The sequence below is a fragment of the Pteropus alecto genome, unplaced genomic scaffold (assembly GCF_000325575.1).
Source record: "Pteropus alecto unplaced genomic scaffold, ASM32557v1 scaffold78, whole genome shotgun sequence".
Taxonomy (NCBI): Eukaryota; Metazoa; Chordata; class Mammalia; order Chiroptera; family Pteropodidae; genus Pteropus; species Pteropus alecto.
This window is the reverse complement of record NW_006443124.1, coordinates 11,945,596-11,959,739: the sequence shown is the minus strand read 5'-3', so window position 1 is coordinate 11,959,739 and position 14,144 is coordinate 11,945,596. Positions and strand designations below refer to the sequence as shown.

The 14,144-nt window shown below is 33.8% G+C and overlaps 1 protein-coding gene across 4 annotated transcripts in view; it reads right to left on the bottom strand.

Annotated features, from left to right (window-relative positions):
- RAPGEF6 (Rap guanine nucleotide exchange factor 6) overlaps window positions 1-14,144 on the bottom strand; it is a 152,130-nt gene that overhangs the window by 56,249 nt on the left and 81,737 nt on the right. For all 4 annotated transcript variants that reach the window (XM_015598101.2, XM_015598099.2, XM_015598100.2 and 1 more), the window contains 6 exons: window positions 13,199-13,335; window positions 10,335-10,493; window positions 9,609-9,761; window positions 5,851-6,015; window positions 3,212-3,319; window positions 932-1,135 (listed from right to left, as the gene is read on the bottom strand). In XM_015598101.2, the coding sequence (XP_015453587.1) occupies window positions 932-1,135; window positions 3,212-3,319; window positions 5,851-6,015; window positions 9,609-9,761; window positions 10,335-10,493; window positions 13,199-13,335 (926 nt within the window). The remainder of the gene's footprint in view (window positions 1-931; window positions 1,136-3,211; window positions 3,320-5,850; window positions 6,016-9,608; window positions 9,762-10,334; window positions 10,494-13,198; window positions 13,336-14,144) is intronic.

The window sequence follows — 14,144 nt, the reverse complement described above, 5'->3', positions numbered from 1 at the left end:
GTGGGGGGGGGTGGGAGGGGCAAAATCACCCCTGGTGGAGAAACACTGTTCTGAAGTTTAGAACTTCTAACTGAATGCCTTAATATTTTTTTAAAAAGCAGTATGGTTCAATTATAAGTAAAATAAAACTACATTCTAAATGAATGAAAGAACAAACAAAAATTTCTGAATGGGAAAAAGCAAGCTTCCCAAGAGATTCAGCTAGATTTAGGAAACCACTCTTTGGCATGTGTGAGAATCATCTAGAGAGCTTTGTTAGAAATATAGATTCCCTGACTTCCTCTCTGGAGAACACGATTAATGTGTTTAATAGAACTGATGTAAACCTAAGAATTGCATTTTTTAGTAATAAGGTTGTCAGTAATCACATTCTGAAATACACTGCTTTATAGTTACCTAATGTCTATAAGGAGAGAATAAACCCCTACCAACTTCCTTCCAGTATCTCCTTTTTCCTAGTTCCTTACCTGGCTCACTCTGCTTATGGATATAGTTCTGTTATCATATGAACATTATTTAAGCTCAAATTATTATTTATGGTAATCTTAGGCCACCTACATTTTAGAGTACTATGAGTGGAAGTGCTTGCTCCTTCGAAGCTAATTCACATATTCATCTTTCTGGAATATTCTGAAGTTTCCCAATATATAGCTTCTTAATCTTTGGAGAATGGGTAGGACCATTCAAAAAAGGTCATGCTGATAGTGCCTAGACCATGCTGTTTCTGGCCAAACTTTACATTAAAAGTAATAGCTATACAACATATATATTTTTAAAATAAACTTTTAAAATACCACGTCTAACCAAGAAGCTCAAACAGTATTTCCTTAAATTGATCATGCTTACTTGAAGAAATATCAGATAAGAAAAAAAGTAGCAGACATGTTACTTATAAGAAGGCTTTCATTTAAGTGGCTGGTTATTTACTTACCTGATCACCACGTTTCAGTCCTGCATCAGCAGCTTTGCTAGCAGGTTCTACTCCTTCGACAAAAATACCAAATCCCTTCTCACTTCCCCCATTAAGGCTGAAATGCAGAGGTGATTCCCGGGAAGCCTTCTGCAGCACCACCTGTCTCCACTTGGCCTTTGCAGCGCATGCAATATTCAATAACCGGAGATGACCATTCATTTTCTAGAAAGTAGAAAAGGGTAAGATGTATACAAAAGAATGTGTCTACTCTTATAGGCTTTTAAAAAAATCAGCTAAAACTTTTAGAATTAGAGGTAAATTTGAAATACAAAGTAAAGAACATATAAGCCAGGATAAATAAAACTGAAGAAGGGAAAACTTCCATCCCAGAGCACTCTCAAGAGTATCTCTTAATATGACTTTTAGAAACTTCCAGATAATCACAGGTTAGAAAGATTTCAAAGTCATGTCTCATTTAGAGAGGGATGACAAAAAAAATTACTTCTCATTCCTGAACCTTCGTAATATATACTCTACTACTCTCTTGCATATCTCCTGGCTGTTATATAAAACCAGAATCTTTTAAAATCTTTATCTACAACTTTAAAGGATTGGAACCATTTTCCCAAATACTGTCTAATATTCAAAGACAGAGTCCAGGAATGTTACTCCTATTACTCCTACATTAATTTAGATCTTCCTTAAACTTAGTAATATTCTAACTTCCAGGTTCTAAGACCAGTTTAATATTCAACTATTCTCAAATAGTGCAATATGTATAAATTTCCAGTCCAAAATAAGATGCTAAAGTTTTTCCAGGGTAGGAACCAAGTCTTACAGCTGTTCTGACCCTATTTAATACCTTGGAATATAAAAAAAAAATTCAATAAATACCTGATGACCGACTATTAGTAAAAAATAAATTCACAACTATAAGGCAGCTTCCACTTGTTCATTAGCACCTTAAATATCTACAGTCAGCCCTGGAAGACCCAAGTGATGGTGGTGAGCTTCTATGGCCTCATAATCAAGTTCCCCAGTTCCATTCATTCTCCCCATTTTGCATAAAGCACATGTGCTGCTGAAAAGGCCACAGGAACCAAGATGCAGGAAAAGGGACAAAAATCTGCCATCTGACCTTTCTTTATGCAACTCAATCCACTTATACTCTAAGAGTAATAATAATTCTTGAGCATTTGCTATATGTCAGGTTTTGTTCTCAGATTGTTACATTCATTAGCTCATTATAATTCTCATAGCAATTCCAATAAACGAGGGACTACCACATATGAAATAAGACAACTGAGTGAGGCACAAAAGGTTGGGCAACTTCTAGTGGTGGAGTCTGAATGTTAGTTTAGGCAATTTGACTCCTGAGCTGATTATTTACGTCCTAAAATTTCAAGCTGCTTGGAGCAGACAATCCAGTTACAGTTCAAAGTTTTATATCAAACAGGGAGAATAAAACAGAATTATAAACAGCTGCTGTGAAAGTTAAGAGGACTTTGAGGGGATTACTTTTGGTGTTGTTTATTTAGAACAAATGAAATCACATGCAGGAAGGAGAATTACAAAATCTAAAGTAGATCTGATATACAAGAGAGGCTTTAAGGTTGCATAGAGTACCAAAGAGCAAGACTGGAAAAAGAGAATTCCAGCTTGAGAGAACTAGCAAAGAATAAAAAATAATCTGGTTGGTTATAATCAAGGATGCATAGAAAAATGGCTGAAAATGTAGATGAAGGACCTGAATATATGCATGACGAATTACTTTGGTAGAAAATACTTTGGTTTATTGACAAAGAGTAATATTCATTTCATTTATGATTTAAAAACAATCTTTTGGCCACACAGAACGGACCAGAAGAGAAACTAGAACTAAAATTAGCAGGCTATTATAACAGATTAGGTATCAGGAAATGAGGCCCAAAACTAGAGAGAAAGAAACAGCTGAGAGAGAGACCACAAGAAATGTGACCTAGGTGACTTTAGCAATTGACTGGACATCTAGGCCAGTGAATTCAAGGAAGAGAGGGGCCCACATGGGCACCAGAGTTTATAAACATGAGTGACTGGGAGATAACACTGTCATTAGTAGGAGTCAGAAAGCGGCATGATTTATGTTTGGTTTGGAGTGGCAGAGAATGAGAAAAGGAATAAAATATGGATTTGGAAGTTCTCAGACAGACATTCAAGACAGGAGAAAATGAAAGCTTTTCTGAATTGCTGCTCTTGGGGTGGGGTTGGGTAGGGGAAAATCCCTAAATTCTAAAGAAAATAAATTATTTTGAGCTTTACCGTATCTTCCAGATTTTTTTCAAATTCTTCCAGAAATCGAGTCATAGCAGGATCACCTTCAAAATCATTAAAATGATTATTTACCCATAATAATACAATCCGAGTTACCTGTGGAAACATAGAGCAGCATACTGTTATGAGAGGCATTCTTTCACAAAAGTAGATTCCCAAAGCACATCCAAAACTGAGGGGAAACTGCCTTTTAAGGCTAACCCCCTGCCCCCTTTCCTGCACACAAAAGGTTCATTCTAATAGAGATGTGGTTTAGTTTGAGCTTTTATTTCCTTGGGTACACAAGCAACAGAGAGAGCTAAGGCTCTGTACCCTCAGTAAGAAAACACAAGCCTGTATGCTAAAATCTAAGAAAGTACATGGGATGTGTTATTTCAGACAGTATCTTAAAAAGTAAGCTTCTAAGGGCAGGCAAACAGATCAAAAGTATTTCTATAGCTAAGAATATATTTAACCAAAATTATTTTAAAAAACAAATCTGAAACTTCCCTCATTTATGGATACTGTGAATTTTCAGTTATGAATTGATTTGTTTACTTTGTGTCATAGATTAAGAGAAAATTAAAAAACAATGGAAGTTAATGAATAATGTGCCTAGCTACCAATGTAATTTAAGTCACATATTTTTAAAACTGTAGAATACACATAAAATCCACCATTTAAACCACTTTAAATGTATAATTCAGTGGCATTTAGCACATTTACAGTAGTTTGCAAGTCACCCCTACCTAATTCCAGAACATTTTCACATCTTATTTTGATCAAGCAGTTACCTCCCATTCTGCCCTCTCCTCCGCCTCTAGCAGCCATCAATTTGCTTTTTTGTCTCTGTGTATTTGCCTACTTTGGGTATTTTATATAATATGTGACCTTCTGTGTCTGGCTTCTTAGCATAATGTTTTCAAGATTCATAAATGTTGCAGCATGTATCAATATTTCATTCCTTTTTATGGCTGCATATTTCATTATATGGCTATACCACATTTTGTTTATCCATTCATCAACTGATGAATACCTGAATTGTTTCCACCTTTTGGCTATTGTCAATAGTGTTGCTACGTACATCGGTATGTATTTTTGTTTGCATACCTTTTTTCAGTTCTTTTGGATATATACTTAGGAACAGAATTACTGGGTTATACGATAAATCTATGCTTAACTTTTTGAAGAACAACCAAACTATTTTCCACAGCAGCTATACCATTTACATTACTAACAGCAATGTATGTGAATTCCATTTTCTCTATATCCATATCCTTGGCAACACTTGCTAGTTCCTTTCTTTCTTTTAAAGCCATCCTAGTGGATGTGAAGCAGAATCTCACTGTATTCTGGATGTGCATTTCCGTGTGACTAATGATGTTGAACATCTTTTTTCATGAATTTGTTGGCCATTTAAGTATCCTCTTCAAAAACATGTCTATTCAAGTCCTTTATCCATTTTTAAATTGTTTTTTTGTTGTTGAGTCATTAAGAGTTTTTATATTCTAGATACCAAACCCTTACCAGATACATGATTTGCAAGAATATTCTCCTATGTGTTGTCCCGACTTTGTTGATAGTGTCCTTTGATGTAGAAAATGTTTTAATTTTGATGGAGTTGACCTACGGTTTTCCCTTTGTTGTTTATACTTAGGGTATCACACCTAAGAAACCATTGCCAAATCCAATGTCATGATTTTTTACACATTCTTTTCTTCTAAGAGTTTTATGGTTTTAGCTGTTATATTTAGGCCTCTGATCTATTTGAGCTAATTTTATATATGGTGTAAGGTAAGGGTCCAACTTTATTCTATTGCATGCAGCTATCTAGCTGTCTCTTAATCTTTGTTCATTCTTAGCATCCTTTATTTCCTCAGCACCAAAGTAACCATGTATACAGGGAGAGGAGGGAGGCAAGACTGTGGTTTTGGACACTTGAGTTTCCTAAACAATAGAATTTCACAGCCCGGCTGCATATAACTTATTTCATTTAAAATATAACTCAGACACAACAAGCACTTATGGCTCTACTTTTATTTTCCTTATAATAACTGACTTCCTACCCATTTTCAAGGTGCTACTAGTCTTTCTATTATATTTACAAATACCCATAAAATAAGGTAAGATAATCTATTTAAAATAGCAAACAATATTAATGCAAAAAATTCTCAAAGGTAGTTAAATAAGTCACAGCAGATATAACTTAAAGTCAAAAGACAAATTATTTCCAAACAAATATGAAGTCTGTAAATAAGAAAAATCAATGTATTCTATTTTGGGGCTTACAAACAATATGAGCCTTGAAAAAAGGTGCATATTCTTTCTAAACTATTAATCAACTTTTAAATGTTCTATTCATCTCCTTCAGAACAACTAAATATTTTGATAAAGTTAAAAAATACTCTCGTATGACTATCATATTTTCTGAATTTACAGCCTTATTTCGGTTTTTCTTTTAAGGCTCATATACACTTTTAACACGCTATTTGGTCATAAAAGCAACTACACTGAGATACATCAATCCTGACTCATTTTTTAGGTGAATTAAATCTTATCAAAATAAACATTCAATTTGTCAACAGCAAAAGGTTTTATGAATAAAATTTAAAGGTTATTATCACTTTCATGCCCTTTATAAAACAAACCTTATCTCTTAAGCTGTCAATTTTAAACCATTCCAATAGTTTGATCCCAACATCCAAAGGACTTTCAAGAAATGTCCTATAGGTTAACAGAAAATCTTCTATATAAGTTGGGTCCACAATGGAATGCTCTTCTATTAAATGCATGATGAGACGCTCAGGTGTTGCCTAAAAAGCCAAGAATAAAAAAAATTAGAAAATAAACAAATAGCTCAAAAAAACCTCCTATTAATTACTTCCTTCTGTAGCCACTTCATCAGACAAATCCTCAAATCAGAGTTTCACCTTTAAAACCCTTAGCACAGGGAGCAGGTAGTCTCTGTAAGTTGTAATCCATCAGCACCCAGAGGTTTAGAGAGAGAAAGGCAGAGGAATAAAAATTTACTCAGCATAGCTGTTTTTATTGGCATTTCTTCATAGCAGTGCTTTTGACCGTCACTGATTTACTCCTGGTGTGGACTGTTACTGCCAATTAAACTGCAATGGGGGGATATCATAGTGACTGAGATAAGTTAAACTTAAAAAACCACCACACCCTAAAAACTTTCCTCCAAATTTAATCATACTCCAAAATCTCTTCTGCCTCAGGCTATAGAAACAACACACCAGTTTAAGATAGCATGTTTTATTGTTGTAACTTGCCACAAATAGAATTTTCCTCTTCTAGTTTCTCCATGCTAATTCATCATCTTGAGAGGGACCGGAAGTTCTATAGATAGTTTTACATTAATTCAGAGTTTTAACTGCTTGCCTTTCTCCAAATTCATAAAAAGGAACAAACAACATTTATCTACTACTCATCTTTGAACTTCTAAATCAACGTAAAAACTTCTTTGGAAGCCTTTTCAAAAGTGGGTACAGAACAAATTTAGTAATAAACAAGCTGCTGAGCCAAATACAAAAACTAACTGCTTCCCATAACCTCAAATTTCAATTTGTTGCATTCCTCTAAACAATCTAATTGGTCAAAATTACTGTATGGTAAACATAAGCTAATACTAACAGTGTTCTTATCTAAGAACTTTTTTTTTTTTTAAAGTATCCACTTCTAACAATGTAAATCATATCTCTAGAAGAAAGTCAGAAGTAAGCTTCTTTATATAAGCTATTTAAGGAAAAATGCAACCATACATCATCCCTAATCTTCTCCCACCCTCCAAAACACTCTAAGAGAATCAAATTTGGCATAACATTTAGGTCAATAAGGGCCTGAGGTCATTTATACCTGGTTGTTAGATCATGTATGACTAAGCCAGGAGTGGAACTGACCAACACGTAAAGAGAGGCCATTGTTCTGATTGGCTAAATCACTAAGGCAGGAAAGCTGTGGAGACTAGGCCACATATTTAAAGATGAGTCCCACAGTCATGCAGAGGCATGTCCCTAGGGTGCTCATTAGCATCCAACAAGGTGGGATGCTGGGAGACAGGCTGTGAAGAACTGGCAGGTAAAGGAGATGGCTAGTATGGTTATACTGACATGGCAGAGACTGGTTATGATGATCAAATAAATAACTATACAGAGCATAAAAAGAGCCACTGTTGGAGAAGGTATTTACAAATATAGAAAGGAAAGGCTAAAAAAACCTCTGTTGTACAGCACCGGAATTGGGAGTACTGGTATGAACTCATGATTGTTACAGATGGATGGATATACAAAGTTATAGATATGTGTTTATATTTAATACACACACGTCTTTCCTAGCTCTGTCTGAGGAGAGGCTCTAAAAACAATGATACCTCAGTAGCAACGAAGAGAGTGAGTGTCCAGATTTTGGTTTTCAAAATGTTATTTCCCACTAGAAAAATCCAGGGATATCTGGAGAAATGGCTGATTCCAAAGCTGGAACAGGAAAAGTATAAGACAAAACTGGAACATCCTGTTTTGACAGATAGTAAGGAAACTCTCAAGTGATGGGAATGTCAAATGGATACAGGAGTCAGCCTTAAGAGGGTCCTACTAGCCATATCTGGGACAATTTGACCATCAAAAAAACACTGATAGTAAGGGAATACAACACAAGCCCATACCAATACAGTTAAATTAATGGATGAGACGAGACTGCTCTCTCTTATAGAATGACAATAAATGTAGAAGAAATAATGGAAATACAAAATCACCACTTTAGGCAGCAGCAGTCAATGAAAGATGTTTGCAGAACATACTGCCAGGACCCCGGAACATCTCTCCTCCACATACTGAATGACAAAGAGGAAAATAGTGACTTTACAGTGAAGAAACTTGACAGAAAGGTGATTACGGTTAACTTCACCAGTGGTGGGACAGGTTGGCATTCTGTGCTCCCAGACATGAGAAGAGCACATCATTGCTTATAGAATTCCTGATGGGAAAGCGTAACTTGAGTCTGGTCACAAGGAAGCACTGAAAAGATTCAGGCTGAGGGTCATACTACAGAATGTAAGGTCTGTATTCTTTACAACTACTGAGAATATGAACAGGGAAAGAATGTTCCTAGAGCAGAGTAAAGTGAAATGACAACTAAACCCTACTGTGTTCCTGGATGAGATTCTGGACCAAAAAGGAAAGAGCCATTATTGGGACAGTTAGCAAAAATTTAAATAGGTACGTGAGCTGAATGGTTTTACTTTACAATGTTCATTTCCTAACTTGAAAAGTTCTATGGTATTTACGTAGGAGAGTGGTGTTTTTAGGAAATACACAATGGGATATTTAGGAGTGATAAAAATCACATTTACAGATTGCTCTCAACTGGTTCAGAAAAAGACTGCTGATAACAAAGAAAATGCAAAGAAATGTTAACAGTTTGGGAATCTGAGGCAGGGAGCTCTCTATACTGTTCTTGTAACTTTTCTGTAAGCTTGTAACTATTTAAAAATAAAATGTTAAAAAACACGAGCTCCCATAAAAAGTATATGGCAGTCCACCTATATGTTCATCTTTTCTACATACAAAGATTATGCTTATCAGTTTAGGAAAAAAAAAAGACAGCACTGAAGAATGCCTGACTCCTGAGGAAAGACCAATCTGACATCAGTCCCTCATATTATTAAAGAAGTGGCTACATTTGTAATGAATAACATTACTTATTTTGCAACCAAGACTAACTTGAAAAGAGAAATAGTCATGTGTTTATTTTCTCTTACAATTATAATTGCTCTATTTTACATCTAGAGGTCTTTAAAGACAAGAGAGTGAGGGGATGGGGTGGCAAAGAGTAGAGGACAGAGGGAGTTAGAGAAAACAGTATGGACATCAATATTCAGACTCTACAATGTGCTAATGCTTTTGATTTACCTCATTTGGCCCTAATAAAGCCTTGCTGTACCATCCCCACTTTCAAATACAACAACTAAAGTTCAGAGAAGTTAATACCTATTTCAGTGTCACAGCGATCCAGTAACACTGCATCTTCATAGGATTCCTTATGCCCTTATGGTTGGTTATTTCACTTTCTGTTTTGTTTCTACATATTGTTATTTTTGATGAAATTAACTTCAGTTATCAATGGATCATAAAATAAATCTAAAAAGGAAAACTCTGACCAGTAGATTCTAAAAAAGTATCCTCTCCATACCGATATTAAATGGCAATGTCATCCTTCATCATTAAAATGTGTAAAAACCAACTTAGAAAAAGGCAAAAGAACTGATACATTTATTTAAATTAGATTTCAAAGTCAGTAAATTATCTTGCACTACTCAAAAAGTGGTTCGAAACCATTTAATTAAGATGAAAGCTTTATTCTACCAGTCACTAGAATAACAAGTAAAAACACCCACCTTGATTACAATGTGTCCTTTCCTAGTTCCGCTCCGATCTAGTTCACGGTGCTCATGCACCATAACAATTTCTCCCTCTTCTTCAACTTTATGGGTATTTTTTTCCACATGATTTAAAATTCTCCAGTAATCCTGCTGGGCTATGCAGACGAACTGTCCGAGAACAACATGGGGACAATTAATAAACCTATAATACATAAATATATCACTATGCACCAAGGCAGAGCAGAAAGGTAAGAAATCAAGTGGCATCAGTTCTCTTTATTCAATTCCTTTAATCCTTAACAAAAATCAAGGTGAAATAAATAATTCACACAGAAAGAGACCAAAGAAGTTTTTGAATTTCAATTCTGCTCTAAAAGGAGAAGTGAACAGCCACTCCTCTCAAAACTGACACTCTGCAAAGAAAACATGAAGCGGGAGTAAGTTCGAAACAACTCAGAAGTTCCTATTTCTTTCCTTTATGTAAAAAAAAGGAATGAGCTGGCTAATATCAGATAGAAAGTTAACAAACCAACATTTATTTGGTATGTTCTCTTTTACAAGTTTACGGTTTGTTCAACTGCAAACATTTGAGTTAGATATAAAATCTAGTTTCCTTTATTAATTGTGAACTTTTGAAACTCATAATTTTCAAATGAAGCTATTTTATTTTAAGGAGGGGAAAACAGGCTCAGGCATTTTAAATCAACAGACGAGAGTACATGACCAAAGAAATAAGCTTACCTGACAATCGTCTACTTTAGTCCTAACAACTCCACGCATGTACTGCTTATCCAGAGTGGGAGTAATCCCAAAACTATTTCCCATAAAGAGATTTTCAACTTTTCCATCTGAATGACTGATTTCTACAGTGCCATTTAAAATAACATACCACGAGTCAAGCTATAGAAAAAAAGACAGGTTTTAAGACTCTTATGAAAAAGTTATATGTTAACTTTGAAAAAATAATCAATAAATAGAACTTGTACAATTTAAAAAAGAAAAAGATTACATTACTAAATACCCTGTCAGTAACACCCTGTGTCGGTCTATGCAAATCACCGACGTTTACTGTACTCTTTCTTTTTTTAGTCATCAAATGAATTCAGGGACTTTCGTTATTGACTAAATGATGCAATGGATTAGGATGATAAGCTCCTGAAATTTGAAACCAGACCCTGACACTGACTACTAACTTTGGGCTATGTTATTGAACCTCTCTGGGCTTCAGTTTCTCTATTGCTAAAATGGGCATAATAGTACCTATAATAGAACTTTTGTGTTAATTAAATGAGTTTATACATACTAAGCGCTTAGAACAGTGCCTGGCACATAGCAAGCACTCTAAAATAAAATAAAATAAAATAAAATAAAAAAAAAATAAAAAAAATAAAAAAATAAGGAATTGTAAGATGACAAGTTCCTTGCAATCTGTGAAGTCAAGGAAGGGTTTGTCTAATAAATAAATAGTAAATAAATAAATAATAAAATAAAATAAAAATAAAATAAAAATAAAATAAAAGGTAGCTAGTGATTAATTCCGAATGACTACTAAAAGCTCAAATTTTAAAGCATATCTAATAAACACAGTATTCAAAATTTCTCCTAATGTTAACACTGCCTTCATTTATACAGAGGCATTTAATACTCCAAGGAGACATATTCTAAAGGCCTTCTGTGTAGCAATGAAAGACCACTTATTCTCATTTAGTATCCCTCTTATTAGCCTGAACTTATAACAGTTTTAATATAATTTAAGGGAAATCTGAATTATCAGTTCTGAAGGACAATCAGTGGCAGTAAGACATATTTTTTCAAAAGTGTGTTTTTGGTTATTTCAAAAATAAAACACACTCATTGAGGTATACATGGATACATAAATTACTCGAGGGCAGATATTGTGTCTGGTTTTTCCATCGCTATACTCTCTGTATCTACTTAGTACCTAATATTTTTGCAGTATTTTTTAATATATAGACAATAAGTTTTTAATTATGTTATGAAAATAAATTATAGGAAATAACTTTAAAATGCAACAAAGTCATGACAAACATTACCACTGAATTTCCTTGGGAGGTGAGATTGCAATGCTCAAGATAAATATCACATATATACATCAAAACATCAAATTATCTTTGCATTCACATATTGACATGAGCCATAAACATTCCTTCACAGGGACTATACTTATTAGCCTACCACAAACCTCAAAACTTTTAATACAAAATTGTTATTTATATATTTATATTTATAATTCATATATATGCCCTACCTGTGATTTTAAAAAATAAAAGCTATACACTGTACAGACACTTTTAAGTCATAGCTGTAGACAATATTTTTGGATAGAATTACTCCCCCAATAAAATGAATGGCATATTTTATGGACATGAAGGTTAAACAAATTTTTGCTGGTAGAATTGTGGAAAATTAAGAGATCAGAAAAATCTGTGAAAAAGAAAAGTTCCTCAAATTTTCACTATTTACACAGTTGTTAAAAGTTTATTTCTCTCCTATGTTTATGTTTTTATATTTAATTGAAATATTTAGACTATCCTCCCTTTTAAAAAATTAATACTAAATTCGTGTGTTCATCGAGGTTTTTTTTTGGTGCATATCCTATGTGCCAGATGTTTTCTAGAACATGGGGAGAAAACATGTAAAGAAAGCTAGGGATAAGATTTCAGTCCTTAAAGAATTTCCAACAAACCTTAAAATAACTGGAATACCTACATAATATTTAATCCTGTGGCTGTAAAATAATTTAGTTAACCACCACTTATAACTGGACTGTATTTTGGTCATTTCCAATTTTTACTATTGTAAATATGCTGCAATGAACATCTTTTGGCATAACTCTTTGAGTTTTATCTTATAATCTGAGGAAAAAACACTCTTAAGTGGAATAAGAAGTTAGAAACTGTTAATACTTTGAGGCCCATATTAAAAATACCTAAACGACTTTCCAGAAACGCTATTAGCAGTATATGGCAATGTTCCCTGACATCTCAGCATTAATTTTTATCAGTCTAATAAAAAAAAAAAGTGACGTACTTCCAAACAGCAATATCACCTTTTAATTCCTCTACATTCTCCTTCCACCTGTCTACAAGCTGTCATCAAGCATTTCTGAACACAGAATTACCACATAAATGCCTCAAATGTCGGCAGTCCACTAGGAGGCATAGATCTCTCATTCTTTTTTAATAATATATAATATACAAAAGGGATAAGGAAAGTTGAGTAAATACTTGACAAGCATTTTAAACAATAATGATATAACTATACAAATAGAATGAAGAATTTATAAAAAGTCTTACAACTTAATTTAAGAAGGAAAAACAAACATGGTTCAATGAATATTATCTATTAAATGTTTATTCTGTGGAAGGTCCATTGCTAGGAAATCAAAATTAAGACAAAGTACATAAAACAAAAACAAAAATAAAAACTTACCTCTTAAGAAATTTTAACTACCCCAAACTCAGCATTCATTTAAAATATTGTATAAATTTTAAGTCAGGATTTACACAAATTTATGGAAATTAAATTATTCTAAAAATTAACTCTCATACTAAATAATGTATAACATTTATTTGCTAACCTACCTCTTGTCCATCTTCAAGAATAATAGCTCCAGCCTGCTCTACCACTTCAAAAATCATCACTGAGCAGAGTTCTCTCCTTACAGACATGGTCATATTTGCAAAAGCAGGGAGCTGGTGCATAAATTCCAGTAACTGTTCTATTAAAAAACAGAAATTGTAGTATAGACACCATCAAGGACTACACTTTAAAGATATAATAAAATCTGGAATTCAATACCCAATTTCCTAATCAACTTATGAATTTATGCTGCTGAAGCAGAGAAACTAAGACGCAAGATGACTGTTGGTTTAAAAAAAAAAATCAGTTACTTGGTTTATATATATATTCAAACTCACAAGAAAAAATAGGCATATTATAGGATATAAGAACTCACAACCTACACGCAGAACCAGGAAACTGCAGATTCAGATGAGGCTGGAGCATTTATCTAATTTTTCTAGCTAAGATGCCAATCCATGGAGGTTAACTAGGATGATGTCCTTTGATCTAATAGATTAGTAAAAAAGTTGTATAGTTCTTATTGGGCTAGAGTTTTTAAAAAATATATTATTAACAAATTCCAATAATTACAGATAACCAATGTGAAATTCTAGTAACACAGGCAACTCACTCATTAATTAACCAACAAATGTTTATGAGTGCCTGCCTTGAGCCATTCCCTGGTATAGATACACAAGTATAAAGATAAATATAAGGGAGAAACACATATAAGCAGTCAACTAAGGGCTGAAATAGAAATAACTATAAGGTGTTATCCACCTACAGATAATTGGGAGTTAATTATATTTCAGTTTCTCAAAGCTTTGTGAAAATAGCATAGTATACAATTCTTTATCATTAAAAATGCGCGTTCAGCTTCTGTCCAGATAATGTTCACGACAGGAATCTAAACTGTGGGTCACTTAACTATATTCTGTCATTAGAGTGGCTCAAATGTACTGATCT